This window comes from Oryctolagus cuniculus, chromosome 7, assembly GCF_964237555.1.
Source record: "Oryctolagus cuniculus chromosome 7, mOryCun1.1, whole genome shotgun sequence".
NCBI lineage: Eukaryota > Metazoa > Chordata > Mammalia > Lagomorpha > Leporidae > Oryctolagus > Oryctolagus cuniculus.
This window is the reverse complement of record NC_091438.1, coordinates 41,931,759-41,951,107: the sequence shown is the minus strand read 5'-3', so window position 1 is coordinate 41,951,107 and position 19,349 is coordinate 41,931,759. Positions and strand designations below refer to the sequence as shown.

General features: G+C 60.5%; 1 protein-coding gene across 1 annotated transcript; it reads left to right on the top strand.

The window, feature by feature from the left end:
- Positions 1-355: 355 nt before the first annotated feature.
- On the top strand, positions 356-18,812 carry NTRK1 (neurotrophic receptor tyrosine kinase 1). Its single transcript, XM_008264290.4, has 17 exons — positions 356-637; positions 3,528-3,599; positions 3,838-3,909; positions 5,498-5,566; positions 6,296-6,441; positions 6,676-6,818; positions 8,981-9,119; positions 11,371-11,697; positions 12,126-12,143; positions 12,311-12,366; positions 12,661-12,763; positions 13,270-13,416; positions 13,839-13,969; positions 14,088-14,260; positions 16,536-16,776; positions 17,003-17,161; positions 18,422-18,812. Exons 1-17 carry the CDS (start codon positions 426-428, stop codon positions 18,605-18,607), a joined length of 2,394 nt encoding a protein of 797 aa, XP_008262512.1. The 5' UTR covers positions 356-425; the 3' UTR covers positions 18,608-18,812.
- The last annotated feature ends 537 nt before the right edge of the window (positions 18,813-19,349 follow it).

The following is a 19,349-nucleotide window of genomic DNA, read 5'->3' as shown; positions in this document are numbered from 1 at the left end:
ACTCCCACAGACGAGCACACCGCGAGGCTGGGGGCTGTCTACGCGGACCTGGACGGCTCAGTCATCTCCCCTCCCCCCAAAATGTCAAAAGGCAGCTGCTTGAGGCTGGGAAAAATAATGTATCAACTTCCCCGTGCCCCCACGGCCAGCCAGAGACCTTCCGCGGCGGCCCCTCCGCCCCTCCCAGACCTGGGGGAATCTTGAGCTACAAGGCTGGCGCTGCGGGCTCCCGAAAGCCGAGGCGGCGGAGGTGCGGGAGTTGGAGAGAAGGGGCGGGGCGGGGCCGGGCGGGGGCCGCTGGCTCCGCCCTTTCCTGGCGGCTGGGTCTTTAACACCGCCCCGCGCACATGTGCGGGGAGGCCCGGCAGCCGCAGCTGGGAGCTCACAGACGGCGGCCGGGCCGGGGTAAGGCGAGCGCCGCCGCGATGCTGCGAGGCGGACGGCGCTGGCAGCTTGGCTGGCACAGCCAGGCGACGGGGCCGGGCACCTTGCTGGCGTGGCTAATGCTGGCATCCGCGGGTGCCGCGCTCTGCCCCGATGTCTGTTGCCCCCGCGGCCCCTCGGGGCTGCTCTGCACCCGTCCTGGAGCCCTGGACAGGCTCCGCCACCTGCCGGGCATCGAGAACCTGACAGAGCTGTGAGTGTCCGGCGGGCGAGGGGGAGCGCGGGGACGGGCGGGCGTCACCGAGCCCCGAGGGCGCGGACTCACCGCCTGCCTGCTGGGTCAGGCGCGGCGGGAGGCTGGCCCTGCGTGTCTTTTGGCGGGGTCTCGGCGGTCCTTCGCCGCAGCCGCCCCTGCTAGCCCCGCCGTCACTACCTGGCTGCCGCCTAGGGCTCAGGCCAGCTGTGGCGCCAGGTTCGGGGAGAGCGAGCGCATTTTCCGTGGACCAGGTCTGAGAGAGCCCGGCTATCTTAAGGCACTTTCTGGAGCTCAGCCAGGAGCCCGAGCTCTGCTCCATTGGAGGCGGGGGATTGGTCGCGGAGACCCTCTCAGTTTGGCACCCCTACCATCTTTTCCTTTTTCTAGGGGGCATGCTAGCCCCCACGCCCTTGTCATGACCGGGCTCTCCAGGCCCTTGCCCTGGGACTGGGAATTGAGCTGGGATTGGCGGAACCTAGTGGCTCCTCTCCCGGTTTCCACCATCCCTTGAATCCAGGATGCCTTGGGTTGGATGTGGGGAATGGGACCCCCTCCTGGCTTCTCCAGCCGCCCCCCTCCAACCATCTCCCTTTCCATCCTTGTCTCGACTTGGGGCACAGTCAGGCCTTTGCTGAGAGCCCCCTGCCCAGCCCCCTCTACCCGCTCCCCTTGCTGCCCGCAGCCCAGGGGCATCTGCAGCGTTTTGCACTACTCTGATATCCTGCAGCCATTTGCCACCAAATACTCTGCTACTTTCTAGCGGCTGGGGAAACCTATGGGAGTATGCTGTAATAACTGGCCCCGAGGTACTGAAGCATCACAGAACAGTGGCTGGAAAATACTCAAGCATTGCCAGCAGGACTCCTGGCAGCAGGGACGAGCTGCTAGAAAAATCCTGCTCCTGTGGCCTGGGGCTGAGAAGGTGGACAAGGGACCCTGGCCTTGTGCAGGGAGGGGCTGGAAGGTGTCCGAGGCGGGGTCTACCACCACTGTCTGGAAGTTACTTGAGCAGCCTGTAATAATTGGCACGGACTTGCTCGGGCATCTCGTGGTAATTAACGGGAAGGTACTCAATAGCTCTCTCTAATGGCCCTGGGGAGGCTAGGAGCAGAGGAGATGGCCTTGTCTCGGTCTGGGCCTAGGTCTCTGCATGCTGGGAGGGGACCTGAAGCCTGTCCAGTCATCGCCCCAGGCGTCCCAGTGGGACCCCGGTTCCCTGTCACTGCTCTCATCTCCCAGTGCCCTTCCAAGCCCCAAGAAGAATAAACGCCTGGGGGAAGGGTGGACAGTCCAGGGTCGGGGGCTAGGAGGTATGCAGGGGGTGAGCTGAGATGTCCCCCTGGGTGGACCAGCAGCCCCCTCCCTCCTCCCTCACCCTCAGAGCTAACGAGGAGATAATGGACTCCAATAGACAGATTGATTACGAATCCAAACGAATGGGGCAGCCTTGAGGCAGCCTTGCGCAAGCTGCCTGACAGCCTGCACACACCCAGCCCGCCACCGCTGCTTCCCAGCTCCCCGGGCCCCAGCAGCCTGAAACCCTACGGTCAGGTGCTGTAGGGTGGAGAGGACCAGGAGCTGCCCTCCTTCCGGGTCTCTAGAGGTTGCTCCCTGAGCCTCAGGGCACGGAGGACCTGATTCTTGCCTGGCCTCTTGGGATCAAGGCTGGGAAGGGGGGCTGGGAGGAGGAAGAAGCTAGTCTTGGTTCCTTTATTTGGTCCTTACTTAGGAAAAGTAAGAGGTAGAGTGGGAGCATTCTGAGAAGCGGCGGTGAGTCAGGGCCCCGGGTGCCCATGTGAGGGCCACACTGACGTGCAACTTGCAGAACAGCCGAGTGCCCAGGACCTCCCTGGCACACTGGGTGCAGAAGCTAGCCCAGGGCTCCCGCCAGCCCCCAGCCCAGGTGCCTGCTTGCTCTGCTTTCTTTGCTGTCTTCCTATCTGGCCTTCTCTGCCTCTTTGTCCTTATCTCTCTGTCTCTGTCTCCCTTTCCTTATCCTTCTCCTCTCTCTCTCTGCCAGTCTCCCCCTATCAGCTTCTCTTTCTCACTCTCTCTGTTTCTGTCTTGCTCTCTTTGTTTTTCTGCCGTCCCTTCCCATCCCTCTCTCGCCATGTGAGCCAGCCAGTTCACTCCCACTCCATTCTCTCATTCCCTTTCTCCTCCTGCCTGGGCCCCTCCTGGGGCAGGGAGGGGTCCGGGGGTCCATGCCTGACAGCTTCTATGCTTCTTGCTTGCTCTGCCCAATGGGCAGGGGTGGAGGGAGGAAGGGGTTGATGCTTGAGTGTGGGAAGGGGCCAGAGGCTTTGAGGGGGTGGAGAAGGTGGAGTGTGTACGTGTGTGTGTGTGTGTGTGTGTGTGTGTGTGTGTAGTGGTATGAGTGGGCCCTGGGCAGGCGTGATTGGGGCACATGCTTGCAGGGACACAGGGTCTCTCCGTGCTGGGTGGGGCAGTGGCAGGGCTGAGCCCAGCCCCTTGTGGAAGCAGGTGTTTCAGCATGACCCCCATTGTTGAGCACACGCAGGGGAGGTCTGGAATGAAAGCAGAATGCCCCGCTGAGCATGCGCTCGTGTTGTTTGTGAATGCATGTGCATACACTCCCATGTGTGTGAAGGCATGCACACGTGACATATGAGTCTTGCCTGCATATGGCTCCATGTGTGAGCATGCATGTGTGCGTGCGTCTGTTCCTGCACACATGTGTTTGTGTGTGACATGCGAGGAGCTCTGTCTGTGTGCATGTGGGTACACATGTGCATGTATGTGCCTGTGTACCTGTGCAAGCTGGTCTGTGTGTGAGCAGAGGCGTGTGTATGTGCATGGTGGGGAGGGAGGTGGATGGTGGGCATGGGACCGCCTGCCCCTGTGACGCCCCTCCCTCTCCCCACAGCTACCTGGAGAACCAGAACCTGCAGCATCTCACGCTCGGTGACCTGAGGGGCCTGCGGGAGCTGAGAAACCTGTGAGAGGCTCAGGACTGTGTGGATGTGGGCTCAGCATGGGGCTGGGGGCACCAGGGGTCAGGGAGGGCTCAGGCTGTGGCCTGAAGGGTGGGTGCGGGTGAGGAAGCTCAGGGTCTGAGAGATCCAGGGTAGCTGGGTGGGGGCAGGACAGGGTGGGAAGGGGTCCAGGGATCACTGCTGGGGACTTGGGGGCTGGGACAACTGAGGCCTGTGGGCTGATCCTCCCGTGCCCCCCAGCGCCATCGTGAACAGCGGCCTCCAATCCGTGGCGACAGATGCCTTCCGCTTCACTCCCCGGCTGAGTCACCTGTGAGTGGCCGGGGCTGGGCCGTGGGGTGGGAGTGGGAAGCACCAAGACTTGGGCCGATAATGGGTCTGGCCCTCCACAGGGAGCAGAAGCCCCTCTCCCCTGGGGCTTCTCAAGGGCTTCAGGGTTGTCAGTGTTCTCAGCTGCTCCTGCCAGCTGGAAGTTCTTCTTGCTGTCTCATTTCCAGCCCGCATGTTGCAGGGGTGCCTGCCAGGTTCTGTCCAGGGTTCAGACCCACACCAGTCCCAAGAGAGCAAGGGGCAGGAGCAGGACTTCTGGGCTCTGGCTGCAGCGCTGTCCCCTACCCCTCTCTGTTGGCGAATCATCAGCTGGGCTCTTGGGAATGGGGGTGTCGGATCGGCCATGGTCACCGCCCCCTCCTGAGAGTGGCAGGGACACCTCCGTGGAGGACACAGAGGGGCACGCCATGGGCAGCTACCTGTCCCTCCCTGGGATCCTCAGGGCAGGAGGTCAGCTCCGCTGGCCCTACCACGAGCAGGCAGAGAGATGGGATGAGTGGCTCGGGCCATCCATGGAGCTGTGTTGCAATTCAACCATAGGTAAGGGAAGAGAAAAAGTGATACATCACCAAGTGTATACCAGGGCTTCGGTTAATGTGTGCCCAGTGCGGTGTCACCACATACGTCCTTGAACTTTCTCAACCCACCTGGCCAGAGAGGTGCCATCGATGGCTCCTTTTAGAGAGGAGGATTCTGGGCATCAGAGAGGGTCATTTTCCGGGTTGCAGTCACACAGCTGGAAGTGGCAGGATGAAGCTCACAGAATGGAGAATTGTAAATCAGGTCTCTTGTTGAGTTTATCTCCACCTTGTTGATTGACAGTTTGGTCTCCAAGATTGTACTTAAAAACCCGAATACTATGGGGGCCTTTTGGGTTTTTTCCTCTTTTGGAAGTCCCCCTCCATGCCACTCTGGCTGGAAGTCTTTGACTCTAATAAATCTTTTTAAATCTCAAAAAACAAACAAACAAACAAACAGGCAAGGGGAAGGGGTCCAGGCAGCTCCTCGGGGTCCCTGATGCTGTGGCCTAGCATAGGGCCCAGAGCACTGGGGCTCCCAACCAAGCTCCACCCCCCCCCAGCCATGACCTGGAGCAGACCCCTTGCTGGCTCACTGTCTCCACCTCTCCAGCTGGGCAGCTGGGATCCCGGGTCCTTTCCTGGTTGTCCTTGGTCCCTGAGGAGGGGCAGGAGGGGGTTTAGGAAGTCCGTTGAGAGCCTTGTCCTCAGTTGCTGGGCAGAGGCGTGTGGAACCTCGGGCCGCCCCCACCCCGGCCCTTCCTGGGCTCTGTGGAGCAGGGAGTACAGATGGAGCCCCTTCCCCCAGCTGTGGCCTCAGCACTTTGCCAGCTGGGACCAAAGGGCTGGGGGAGGAGCGGCTGTTGCCTTAGATCCCCCTCTCTGGGGTCTGAGGAGGGGGTTAAGTGGGGTTAACCCTTGTTGTCCCAGGGCTGGATCTGGTGGCCGGGTTGGGGAGGAGGAGCCAGCTGCCGGCGTCTCCTCAGCGCCTCCCCTCCCGCTGGGTCACAGTGAGGTCGGGTCGCTCACGGGGTCCCTGTCAACTCCCACAGGAATCTCTCCTTCAATGCTCTGGAGTCTCTCTCCTGGAAAACCGTGCAGGGCCTCCCTTTACAGGAACTGTGAGTGCGGGGCTTGCTTGTGTGTGTGTGTGTGTGTGTGTGCACCTGCGTGCACTTGTGTCTCTGTGCCGTGCTATGTCACTGTGTCACTGTGCAGGGGCAGGAGAGGGCTAGGGGGGCCTCTCCGGGGACCCTGGTTTGTGAGCTGAGCCTGAGGACAGTGTATGCTCGTGATCCTCCTCCCCCACCGAGGGGCTTCTGTCCTCGGAGTGTGGGGCGGAGCGAGGAGCTGGCCTGGACGACCAGTTCTTTGTGGGTCGGCACCAGGCTCCGGGCTTGTGCAGAGCAGACCACAGGTTCTCTGGGTGCACACAGAGGCACGTGAGCCCATGTGCCTGGGCACTGTACACCTGGGATGGGTGGGACAGCAGTGGTCCGTGAGTATTTGGTGGGCACTGAGGGTCTCTGGGACCCTCTGGAAGCTATACCCTTCCCTCCTTGTCACTGTGCTGAGAGCCCTTCCCTAGCTTATCACCCCCTGGGGCCCTGGGGTAGGGGAGCCCCAGGCAGCCCCGCCATTGGCTGGCTGTGACTTTCTGCATCCTGTTTCTTTTAATGACATCTTGCTGCTGGGGTCTTTCAGGGCAAGCCCCCTGCTCCGGTGTCCCCAGCCTTCCTCTCTGCCCTGGGCAGCTCCCTCTTATCCTAGGTCCTTCGGTCCCTGTGGCTCCTCGGGTCCAACTCCTGCCCTTTCTCTGACGTGGTACTCAACACCCCCAACCCCACCAGGGTCCTGTCGGGGAACTCTCTGCGCTGCTCCTGTGCCCTGCGCTGGCTGCAGCGCTGGGAGGAGGAGGGGCTGGCCGGCGTGCGGGAACAGAAGCTGCGGTGCTCCGAGTCAGAGCCCCTTGCCCTCATGCCCAACGCCAGCTGCGGTAGGTGCTGGAGGAGGTGTAAGGGGGCGTGGAGAGAGTTCCCTGCATGGGGCGGGGGCACTGAGCACGCACGGAAGGGGGCTGGGGAACAGCATGGCCGAGGGCTCAGGGCAACTAAGGGGAGGGGGTGTTGCTGGGGCTCAGGGTCATGGAGGAGGACGGGGCAGGAGCCTGGCTGAGTGGTGTTCAGGGGCCACTCCCAGCTCTAACCCCCCTTGGGTATCCTGGTGCCAGGTATGCCCACGCTGAAGGTCCAGATGCCCAATGGCTCGGTGGATGTAGGGGACAGTGTGTTCCTGCAGTGCCAGGTGGAGGGGCAGGGCCTGGAGAAAGCTGGCTGGAGCCTCACGGAGCTGGAGGAGCTGGCCACAGTGATGGTGAGAAGCCCTTCAGCCTCCCGGCCCCACACACCCAGGCGGCTTGGACAGGGCATGGTGCCCAGAGGGAAGGAGACCACGGAGAGGAGAGCACCAGGGGTGGGAGATGGACGGAGATGGTGGGGGCCCCTGGGCTCAGGTGCATGCTGGGGGAAGCCCAGGGCGCATGGGTATCTCAGGATCCCCAAGCTCTGCTGGGCGTCTCAGAACCTAGGCCCCTGTCTGGGAAGACTGCCGGTGCAAGAGAGCCCCGGGCCCCTGAGCTGGAGCCGAGAGGGACCCACAGCCCACCCCTTTCCAGATGAGGAGGCTGAGGCCCAGGGAGGGGGCACTAGGTGTGGCCCAGGGGGAGTTCTTGGGGTCTGCTGGAGTGTTTTTTTTTTTTTCTCTGAAGATTCTGGAAGGAGCATCCTTGGGTCTGTGATGAGCATCTTAGCGAAGCAGGCACAGGTCTGGTCCCAGCTGTCTCGCTAATTAATTCCTGGAGTGGCTCTCAGAGAAGTCTGCCTGCACTCTGGTTTTCTTATCTGTAGACCGAGGTGGACATGACAGCCTTCTGATGTCCTGCCTGCCGCTGGGCGTCCTCTGGCCTCTTTCTCTGGCACCCAGATGCGCCTTTGGGCACCTTCCCGGGCCCTGCCCATTGTCCTGAGACTGGTGACGGGCAGCCAGGAGTCGCCTCCAGCTTGTGGACAAAGCCAGCAGAGGCTGATGAGGGGCTCTGCCCACCAAGAAAACTGGCCTCACCTGGGTGGCATCACAGGGAGCAGGGGCACGGGCCGGTGGGACAGAGTGAGGCCTTCAGTCCGGAGGCCCTCACTTTTGGAGGGGAACCAACCCCGGAATTGCTGGAGGCCCTGGTGCCGTGTAGAAGAAGGAAGCACTGGAGCACTGAGCCTGGGGTCTGGACATTCAGAGGAGCCCCAGGCAGACTTCCTCGTCCAGAGGTCAAGGCCACTGGAGTGAGTGATGGGAAGGGGACGAGGCAGAGGCCAAGCCTACTCGTAGATCAACTCTGTTTGAGGAGATGCCAGGGTTTTGTTTCTCTTGGGGGAGATTTACATGTTTCCTAATGTCTGCATTTTCTTTTCTTTTCCTTTTTTTTTTTTTAAAGATTTATTTATTTATTTGAAAGTCGGAGTTACACAGAGAGAGAAGGAGAGGCAGAGAGAGAGGTCTTTCATCGCTGGGTTCACTCCCCAGATGGCCGCAAGGGAGCTGAGCTGATCTGAAGCCAGGAGCCAGGAGCTTCTTCTAGGTCTCCCATGCGGGTGTAGGGGCTCAAGGACGTGGGCCATCTTCCACTGCTTTCCCAGGCCATAGCAGAGAGCTGGATAGGAAGTGGAGCAGCCAGGTCTCGAACTGACTCCCAAATGGGATGCCGGCACTGCAGGCAGTGGCTTTATCGGCTACGCCAGAGCACCGGCCCCAACACCTGCATTTTCTAGGAATTTCCTACAGAAAAGCCACACCCTAAATGTGTGGAGAGGACAAGAGGCTGCCCGTCTCTCCCCCCACCCTGTTAGGAGAGTAAGGGATGGCAGAGCAGCACACGGGGGAGAGCTGTTGGGAGGTCAGACCCCAGGGTGCCTGGAAGAGGGGGCACAGCAAGATTGAGCATCGGCTTAGGGTTGTATACCTTACGCATGACTCATCGCGGTTTCTAGGAAGAGACTGAACCTGACTCGATGTCCTGACAGTGATTCAGAATCGAGACACGTGGCCTCTGTCACCTGGCTCCTGGCTTCGTCTGCCGGTGCCCTGCTATCAGCAGCATCTCTGTCTCTGAGACCAAGTGTGTTAGAACAGACCTGTGTGTAAAGCCAGAACGAGTAGCTGGTGGGGTTCTAGCTGGCTGCCAAGGAGCTGTGCTTTGAGTTGGGTGCTTGGGCTTTGCCACGCCGCTCTCGCTGCTCGGGTGGCTGGAGGTTTGAGTTTTGGCCTGGGGTATTTTGTGCCTACGTCGAGGTTATTGGTCACGTTTGGGACCCAGGAGCGAGTCTGGGGACAATCTCTGAAGGAGGAAGCTTGTTCTCTGGTATCATCACTCCATCACTCCCCTCGTCCCTCTTCCCCTGCCTTGTCTCCCTTCCGTCCGGAGCTAGCGGGGCCCCAGCCCCAAGCCTGTCGAAATGCATCCCCATTTCCCCCTCTCTTTCCAGATCCAGAAATCTGAGGATCTGCCCACCCTGAGGCTGACTCTGGCCAATGTCACCAGTGACCTTAACAGGAAGAACGTGACCTGCTGGGCGGAGAATGATGTGGGCCGGACCGAGGTCTCCGTTCAGGTCAACGTCTCCTGTGAGTCCCGAAGGCTGTCCCTCGCCCCGCCCCCACCCTTCTTCCCCCAGGAGAGGATGTGGGTTGGGGCCTGGAGGAAAGGGTGGGATGTGGATCTCCACAGCTGCTCTTCCCAGCTGTTTCCAGATTCCCATGAAAACCCGATCCTTTGGGGACAGTCCTGGGGGCTCGTCAGGGCCAGAGGGGCGAGATAGATTTCTTTCTGGCCCCCTGCCCAAACCTCGCTACCTGAGGCCTTCCGCGCCAGCTGCCTGGCTGCTCCCACCGCCCCAAAGCCCTCCATGCCAGCCCCTCCTCAGGCCCTGGTTTTAGAAGAGGAAATTTCCCTCCTGAGTTCCTTTTTTAGGCCCGCTGCCTAATTTCTGTAAGTCTGTCAGCAAATTGTCTTCGATCTTCTACTCTGAATCATTTCTCGTCTCTTGTGAAATGCGTCAGAAATGCACATGAAATCCTTGCACCGAAAACAGTAGCGACCTGGCCAGCGCGCCAGGGGGTGCCCCTCGCCTTCCGAAAGCCCAGGCCTTGCTCTGACCGCCCCCGGATTTGGGCGATGACCGTTTGCTTGCCTTTCAGACTAATCGTACTCACGTACGCTTCCCTTTGAGTTTAGCTTAGTTTCCCCTGTTGTACATTCCCTAAACGGAATTACAACAGTCACGTGTTGCTTAATGATGGGGCGGGGGGGGGGGGGGCGCAGCCTGAGAGCTGCGTTGTTAGGGGATTTCGTTGTCACCTGAACGTCATAGAGGGGACTCACAGCAGCCTGGGTGGGCCAGCGCACTCCACACCTGGTGTGGGCGAGCCTGTGAGCTGGGCTTCTACGGGGCAGGCAGTGCAGTAGGTGTGTCTACAGCGGCATCACCACCGACACCTGAGGAATGTGTGGCCCCACTGCGTTGTGACAGTGGCTGTGATGTCACTCGGCAACAGGGCTTTTGCAACTGCATTCAGACCTTCCGGGACCACCCTGGTCCTGTGGCTCATCCCAGACAGGGAAGTCTGCAGAGCGGGGCTGTCTTGTTTTGTGTCTCCATAGCACCGCTTACTCAGTGGGACGCGTTCTGAGAGACACACTGTTACGTGATTGCCATTGTGTGAACATCCTAGATGCTTCCTCAAGCCGGGGAGGTGTGGCCTGCTACAGACCTAGGCTGGAACGCTGTACAGCGTGCGACCGTCCTGAACACTGTAGACAGTTGTGACACAAAGGGAATGCCCAGATCTAAATGCAGAAAAGTACAGCCCAAATCCAGGTGACAGGCAATTTCTCAGCTCCATTATACTCGCAAGGGAACACCATCATCTTTTGTCTTTGTAAAATTCATCCCTGATAATGAGAATAATGGTTCATTTGGCTCACTGCTGAGTAATATTCCATTGTGGCTGGAATTCCAGTGTAAACTTACGTTAATGCACACATTCATGTTGTTTTCTATTACTGAAGGGCCTTTGCTTTTTCCAGTTTGAGTCTATTTCAAACGTTTTTCAAGAAGTTTTCAAACTGTGTGTGTTTATATGTGTATATATATATGTATATATATATATATATCTTGGTTATTTTAAAGATTTGCTTATTTATTTTGAAAGTCAGAGTTACAGAGAGAGAGAGAGGTCTTCCATCCACTGGTTCCCTTCCCAGATGACCATAATGGCCAGTGCTGGGCCAGGCTGAAGCCAGGAGCCAGGAGCTTCTTCAGATCTCCTGTGTGGGTACAGGGGCCCAGGGACTTGGGCCATCTTCCTCTGCTTTTCCCAAGCCATTAGCAGGGAGCTGGGTTGGAAGTAGAGTAGCTGAGACTTGAACCCAGTGCTGATATAGGATGCCAGCATTGCAGGTGGCAGCTTTACCCACTATGCCACAGCGCCGGCCCTTGCTTGTTTGGCTTCTAGGCTCCCTGCCCCTTTTTCATAAGCATGGTTACCCTAAAGTTTTCTAGGTATCTTATCCAAAAGACTCCATATTTCCTTGCCGTAAGCCCGTACTCCACTTCTCTAGGGCTGTTCTTCATTTTAAAGCTCCCACCAAAGGCATTCAGCTCTCAGAATTTTCCCCTCCTCTGCCAGAGTCACTGAGCACTTACTGTGAACCTCTTCCAAACCTTGCTCCTTGTGAGTTTCTTAGGGCCTGCCCACCAGCTTCCCCTTGGGCCCTTTGACTTCCGGTTCCACCCCGCCTGCCCAGGACTCTGCAGGTAGTGGTGGGCCCCCTCCTGCTGGCCCCCACATCCCGCCATGTGCTCTCCGCCCACAGTCCCGGCCAGCGTGCAGCTGCACACGGCGGTGGAGATGCACCACTGGTGCATCCCCTTCTCCGTGGATGGCCAGCCGGCTCCCTCCCTGCACTGGCTCTTCAATGGCTCCGTGCTCAACGAGACCAGCTTCATCTTCACCGAGTTCCTGGAGCCAGCGGCCAATGAGACCATGCGGCACGGCTGCCTGCGCCTCAACCAGCCCACCCACGTCAACAATGGCAACTACACGCTGCTGGCCACCAACCCCTCGGGCCAGGCTGCTGCCTCCATCATGGCTGCCTTCATGGACAACCCTTTCGAGTTCAACCCTGAGGACCCCATCCCTGGTACAAGAGTCACCCTGACCCCATTCTGGACGCCATCGGGGGTGGAGATCCAGGTGTCCAGGGCTATGACCCTGACCTTGGAAGTTGGAGTGCCTGGTCCCAGAGAGAAAGGAGCCTGGAGTCTTGGTGTCCAGCTCTATGCTGGCCTCCTTGCCCCTCCCCCAGCCAGGGCTTGCCATAGCTAGTACCCCAAAGAAGTGTTGAGCTGCTCCCGAGGTCCTGAGCCAGTCCCTCCACTTGGGGGCGCTGCAGAGAGAGCCACCAGGCAGCCATGGCTCAGACGCAAAAGGACCACCTGCGCCTTCTCCCTTGAGGCCCAGCAGCCCCACCCGCACCCCACGCAGGGCGGAGTCCCGGGGGGAGGGGGCCGGGGGCTCACTGCTGTCCTCCTCCATCTGACTGCTTTCTCTCCTGTCCTCCTGCGGCAGTTTCCTTCTCGCCAGTGGGTGAGTAGCCCAGTCCCGGGGCTGGGGGGTGGGTGGGGGAGGGCAGGTGCCGTGTGATCCCTGGAGCTGAGGCTGGGTCAGAGAGGCGCTCTGGGACCGGGTGGGGAGTTGCTGGAAGGGACACGGCGTGTGCCAAGGTGCCCCCTTCCTGCCCGGTGTCCTCACAGATGCCAACAGCACCTCTGGAGACCCGGTGGAGAAAAAGGACGAAACGCCTTTTGGGGTGAGCACGGCGGTGGCTGCTGACCCAGGACACCGGGTCGGGAGGCTGGGGAGCAGCCGCGAACCCTTCTGGCCAGAGCAGGGAGGTCACCTGTGGTCTGGCCTGAGCTCTGCCAGCCACCTTCACGGCCAGGCCTGTGTCCCTGGGGGAGGTGGAGGCAGGTGGTGTGTGGCTGGGGGCGGGGAGTGGTGGTCTTGGCTCTGCGCTCCTATGCAGGATGGAAAAGAGGTTTGCTGGGGGCAGGGGTGCGCCCTGGAGTGCGGCAGGCCCTGGAGCTCCCCGCCCCGCCCCCAGGTCTCGGTGGCTGTGGGCCTGGCTGTCTTTGCCTGCCTTTTCCTTTCCACACTGCTTCTCGTCCTCAACAAATGTGGACGGAGGAACAAGTTTGGGATCAACCGTGAGTTGGGGCTGCTGAGGGCTGTCTGTCTGTCTGTCTGTCCTCCGGGCTTTGTCTCCTGCTGGCTCAGGCCTCTGTCTGTCTCTGCGCATGTGGTGTTCCAGGGGGTGTGTTTGGGGTAGAGGCGAGGCCCGGCTGTGGGGCCCGTGGATGTGAGTGTGTGTGTGGCGGGGCTGGTGCCGCCGTAGTTTCGTCGGGAGCAGCTGCTAATTGGCGGCTGGATCGCACTCAAGCACTAAGTGGGTCTGGGAGGCCTGGGCTCGGTGGGGGGGTGGCAGTGGGGGAGTTCTTTGGTGCCCATGGGGCCAGGAGTTGGACAGGAGCCAGACAGAAGAGAGGCTGCGATGCCGCCCCTCCCCCTGCCTGCCGACTCGCTCCCTAGCTCCTGTCTGTCTCAGGCCAGTTAGGAGCTGGGGGTGTCCTATCACCCTGCAAACAAGGGTGGGTGAGGGCCCAGGTCTGCACCTGGCCTGTGACCCCTCCACCCGGCTGTGTCTCTTCCCCAGGGCCTGCGGTGCTGGCTCCAGAAGATGGACTGGCCATGTCCCTGCATTTCATGACATTGGGTGGCAGCTCTCTGTCCCCTACTGATGGCAAAGGCTCCGGGCTCCAAGGCCACATCATTGAGAACCCACAGTACTTCAGCGATGCCTGTGAGGGGCTATGCTGGGTCAAGGATGGGAGCAGAGAGTGAGAGAGAGAGAGAGAGAGAGAGAGAGAGAGAGAGAGGAGAATATGCATGTGTGTAGCAGAGGCCTCTGGGCCATCGTCTTTGCCTGTTCCAGGCCCTCCCTGCCTCCCACCTCCCCTACCCCTTCCCCAGCAACATCAGACCTTCCCCAGGCTGAGATCAACCTGACTCCCATCTGCAGGCCCCCCCCCGGGGGGGCCACCCAAGGCCCACACCGTGTCTCTCGGGGGCAGAGGCAGCCCCACACCAGCACATGGGGCTTGGTGACAGAGTGCAGGCTGGATTTCAGTCCCCATCCACCCCTTTGATGGCCCTGCCTCCTCTCCAACCCTCCCCCGGTGCCGCCCCAACCTGGGCCCTGCCTGACCCCGCAGCCCCCTCCAGGTGTCCATCATATTAAACGCCGGGACATCGTGCTCAAGTGGGAGCTGGGCGAGGGCGCCTTTGGGAAGGTCTTCCTGGCCGAGTGCCACCACCTGCTGCCCGAGCAGGACAAGACGCTGGTGGCGGTCAAGGTGAGACCCGGGTCTCGAGGCAGCCGCGTCTGCCCACCCAGGATTGGCAGGGTGTGAGGGGGAGGGGGGGTGTTTGGTGGGGAGGGGCTGGGCCGCTCAGTCCCTCCCCTGCCCCCAGGCGCTGAAGGAGGCGTCTGAGAGCGCGCGGCAGGACTTCCAGCGCGAGGCCGAGCTGCTCACCATGCTGCGGCACCAGCACATCGTGCGCTTCTTCGGCGTGTGCACCGAGGGCCGCCCGCTGCTCATGGTCTTTGAGTACATGCGGCACGGAGACCTCAACCGCTTCCTCCGGTAGGAGCCGCTGGCGCCGTGGCCCCTGGCTCTGCGTGCCCTCTGCGCTTCCCCCGCCCGCACGTCCCCGCTGGGCCATCAAACCTGGGAGGACCCCTAGAAGGAAGAGAAGAGAAAGGCACAGCGCCTGTCCCTGAGGATCGGCGAGCTGGGAGAGGGGGCAGAAGTGGGACCCTTAGGTAGCCATGGTGACAGCGTCAGCAATAACACTCATCAGGTCCTTTCTGGGTACTTTATAATTCACTCTTGCTACGACTCTGTGCTTGCACGTATATATTTTGTACAATAATACAAATCTATATTTTCTTTTTCTAAAGATTTATTTTATTTTTATATGAAGGGCAGAGTTACAGAGAGGGAGAGAAAGAAGAGAGAGAGAGAGAGAGAGAGAGAGAGAGATATCTTCCATTTACTGGTTTACTCCCCTCTTCTGGGTCTCCTACATGGGTGCAGGGGCCCAGGCACTTGGGCCATCTTCTGCTGCTTTCCCAGGCACATTAGTAGGGAGCTGGATCAGAAGTGGAGCAGTCAGGATGCGAACCGGTGTCCAAATGGGATGCCAGCATTCCAGGCGGTGGCTTACCCCATTCCGCCACAACGCCGGCCCCCAAATCTGTATTTTCATAGTCTCCAAGTATGTATGGCAGTTTCAAGAAGGTGACCAGAAATTTGTTTCTTTGGTTTTGTGTTCATTAATTTTAGTAATTTCAAGAAATTGTGCCTGTTTCACAGAAAAAGCTTAGAGGGCTTAAGTGGCTTGCCCAGGGCCACACATGTAGGAGATGGCCTGGGATGGGGGGTGGGGGAGATGGGGAGATGTGACCCCAGGCAGAGCCCCTACTTCAATGTCATGGGCACACACTCCCCGAGGCTGGCTCTGATGAGGTAGTCCCTGCCAGGGTGGGCCGTGTCGGTAGGCAGCTGCCACTTCTTGGCTGTTTCTTGGCCTGGTGGTTCTCACTTTTCCCACCAGGAATGGGGTTCTGGAGAAGACAGTGCCTGGGGGTCATCCAGTTGAGGGCAATGGGGATGTGTTCCTCAGTCAGCCCCCTGGGAGTGATGGGTACGCAGTCAGGCCGCACAGACGAGCCAGGAGACACCCCTGGGTCTGAGCTCATCCTGTAGACTTGGTGGGTGGAGGAGGGGGTACAGGCCAGACACCAGGGCCTGCACACAGAGGGCTGCACGGAGGAACCCAGGCCATGAGAAGGCAGAGAGGTGCTTGTCTCCTTGCCAGCCTCGATGCGGACTCAGTGCTGGGCCCTGGGGGGACATGGGGCAGGCAGGAGATGGCACCATCTAGGGCCTCGCTCTGGGACAAGCTGTCCCAAACAAGGGCTGGAGCACGGGGAATCAAAGACAGGAAGTCCTGAAGGCCCCTGGGCGAGTCTGGAGGGCTTCCCCGAGGAGGGGCCACCTGTTCCTTCCCCCCACCCTCGAGCCTTTGTTCCCTCTGCCTGTAACCTTGGGCCTCCCTCACAGCCACTTCCGCCTCCCCTGCCCAGGCCCCCACTGAGTGCCCCACTTGGTCCCTTCCTCGGGATTTGAGTCTCCATTGGGTGTCCCTTTCTCCAGGAAGCCTTCCCTGACTTCCTCCATCCCCACCCCTGGTGTCTGGGAGGTGGCCATCCCCCTGCACCGCTGTCGCCTGTTTGTCTACATCATGCTGTCCACCTTAGCTCGAGGGCTTGGCGGAGGCCCTGGTGATGGTTAACCAGCAGCTGGGACCGGTGAAGGAGAGGAAGGTGGCCAGTGGGGCTGGCGAAGTGATCAGCTCTGGCAAAGGTCCAGGAGAGGAATATTGGGGAATGGAGATGGGTGGCCAGGGGTGGCCTGGAGTGGGGGCTGTGGGGAGAAGGGCATTCTGGGAGGCTCCAGAAGGAAAGGCGGGCCCACCAGATGGGCTGCATACTGAGGGCAGAGGGGAGGGGAGTCCAGGGGGACCCCCTGGTGTCAGGCTCCAAGCTCGCTCCATTGTCGGTGGAACCTATTGAGCCCAGTTGGCCAGGGTAGAGGCTGCAGTGCCTGTGGCAAGAGGGGCAGGGGTCAGTGGGGTTGGGGCTCCAGGGGGCTGCCTGAGAGGCAGGCTTGCACGGGGTCCGTGGGCTGGCTCTGTGGGAGCCCTGGCAGGGGGCACAGCTGTTCTGGCCCGCAGCCCGGCCCCATTTCCACACCCCCAGGCTCACCCCACCTCCCAGCACACCCCCTACACCCCCTTCCTCAGCCTCCTGGGAGTTCTGCTCTCTAGCCCACCCTTCTCCCTGTCCCTCCACAGCTCCCATGGGCCTGATGCCAAGCTGCTGGCTGGCGGGGAGGACGTGGCCCCAGGTCCCCTGCGCCTGGGCCAGCTGCTGGCCGTGGCCAGCCAGGTGGCCGCGGGGATGGTGTACTTGGCGGGTCTGCACTTCGTGCACCGGGACCTGGCCACTCGCAACTGCCTGGTGGGTCAGGGGCTCGTGGTCAAGATTGGTGATTTCGGCATGAGCAGAGATATCTACAGCACCGACTACTACCGCGTAAGGATCTCCGGCCGGGGCGGGATGGGATCTGAGATCCTGTGGCCCCGGTTTTTAACCCCTCCCATCCCTGACCCCCGGTGCCGCTACAGGGTGTATGGGTGTATGGGTGGGTGGGGGGAGGAACAGCACCATCGGTTTTCCCCTCTTGGCCACATCTGTCTGGTTTGGATGAGGGGGCTGACTGGGCGGGGGGCTGGCAGTGACGCAGCGCGCCCCGCGGCAGGTGGGAGGCCGCACCATGCTGCCCATCCGCTGGATGCCGCCCGAGAGCATCCTCTACCGCAAGTTCAGCACGGAGAGCGACGTGTGGAGCTTCGGCGTGGTGCTCTGGGAGATCTTCACCTATGGCAAGCAGCCCTGGTACCAGCTCTCCAACACCGAGGTCAGCCCCGCCCGGTGCCTGTCTCTGCTCCCTTCTCCTCGGGGCTCCGGCCTTCTCTCTGCCCGGCGGCGGCCTGCAGGGGGCGCTCTCCCAGTGTGCCGCGGGCGCCATGCTCCCTACTCGCGGCAACCCTGTTCTTTCTCTCAGTCTGGCCTGTCTTGCCTTCACTGACCGTCTGTGCCCAGGCCCTGTTAGCCCCTGGGGGAACCCCAAAGTACTTTGGAACTGGAGCTCAGGACCACCCTTCCCCAGCCCTAGCTGCATTTTGTAGACTTAGGGGTGGGCGCTATCACCATGGAAGGGAGAGGCATGGGGAGAGGGCCTGGCTCTGTAGCAGGAAGGCTGGAGGTTAGACTGTCAGAAGGACTACCCCTCTCCTTGGCCAGCCTCCTAGCTGGCTGGCTACAGCCAGAACAGGTCCCAGGTGCTCTGTCTCCCAGAGCTGCCCCCCAACCCTGCCTTGGCTCACAGCTGTCAGTTTCCATTTCTCGTCCTAATGCAGTCTGCTCCCCGGAGGCTGGTGGGGCGGGGGGGGGGGTTATAGATTTTAATTTTCTCAAGTGCTGAGAGGAGCACTGGAGTTAGTGCCGCCCGTGACCCAAGTTCGCTAATGGGGAGGGGGAAGAGGGAGAGAGACTGCAAGGCCCCCTCACACCGGCTCTCTGCTGCCTTGGATCCCTTAGCTTCTCCAGCCGTCCTTCCCGGAGTCTGACTTTGATCTCTCTTGCTGCAGCTTCTTTTCGGAGGAGCTGGGGCCCCTCAGACTGGTTCTCACAGAGGGAGGAAGTGGGGGTTACCGTCCACGTTAAGCTGCATGCCGCCATTCCCAAAGCCTTCAGCTGCAGTTTCGCTCTATTTTCCATTTTTCCCCCTGGAGCCGAGAGGCTGGGGACCCTGCTCCTCCTCCCTTCTCCTCCAACCCTAAGCCACTGGGTTTGACAAACGCGTGGCCCCTCCCCTTCCTCAATCCAAGTGGCAAGTCTTCTTTGGGTCTGATTCTAGCCTCCCGGCGGCCGGCGGCAACACTGGCCCTGGCCCAGTCTTCCCAGAGTCTGACCTTAACCCTTCTCACTTCCCAGCATCAGGGCACAAAGCAGCCTCGGGGCTCACTGTGCACATTACAAGCAGCCACCAAGAGACCCCCACAAGCTGTGACGGCCGCTTTGGGAGGCCTCTGCAGGGCAGGGTGGCGCCGGGGCCGGCCTCGCTGTCCTGCCCACACTCTTCTGTGCCCTCTCCTCCATGTCTCTGGCGACCCAGGTGATCGAGTGCATCACGAAGGGACGTGAGCTGGAGCGGCCGCGTGCCTGCCCGCCGGAGGTCTACGCCATCATGCAGGGCTGCTGGCAGTGGGATCCCCAGCAGCGCCACAGCATCAAAGATGTGCATGCCCGACTGCAAGCCCTGGCCCAGGCGCCACCCGTCTACCTGGACGTCCTGGGCTAGGGGCCTGGCCTGGGCTGGGAGTGGGGTAGCCAGCACCCCCAGGGCCTGCCCTCAACAGCCCCCAGAGCTCCCAGCAGCCCAGGGTGATCAAGCATCTAAGGCTCCCTCAGCATGCGGGAGGGGACAGGCAGGGGCCAGGAGTGGAGAGGAGGCTCCGCTTCTCCAGACAAGGTTCTGTCACAGCAATTATATTTATTACCCCTTGGCTGTGTCTCTTGCCAGTTCTTGGGGTGACGTCGTTCTGGGAGGGGGGGCTTTGGCACGCAGGTAGGGGCGTGGCTCTCTGAGGGTCTTTCTGCACTTGAGCTCCTCCTGGTTGTCTACCCCTGTGCCCTGCAGCTGTCACCCCTACCCTGTGGCTGTGGTTTGGATCTCGGACCTGGGGCCGCTTGTTTTACCTGGTGGTGGTGGTGGGGGGGCAGCCTCACTGGCAAGCTCCCCAGACCTTCAGGGAAGGGAGAGAAAAGTCCTGGTGGACAGCTTGGAAGTGGTGGTGGGTGGGTTTTCCTTGTAGTGGTGTGCCCAGGACTGAACACACACTCCGTAGAACGAATGGATTGTGAGTGTGTGCATGTATGTGTGTGTGTGTGGGGGGGGAGGAACAGGGGAGGAGCAGGATGGAGGACCCCCTGTTGCTTCCTCTCCGTCCTCTTTCTTGGCTGTGCATGCTTTGAGATTAGCACGTGGAGGCCAGTGAGTCTTGGGCAAGGTGGCTTTTTCCTAAGGACAGCACCATCTCCTG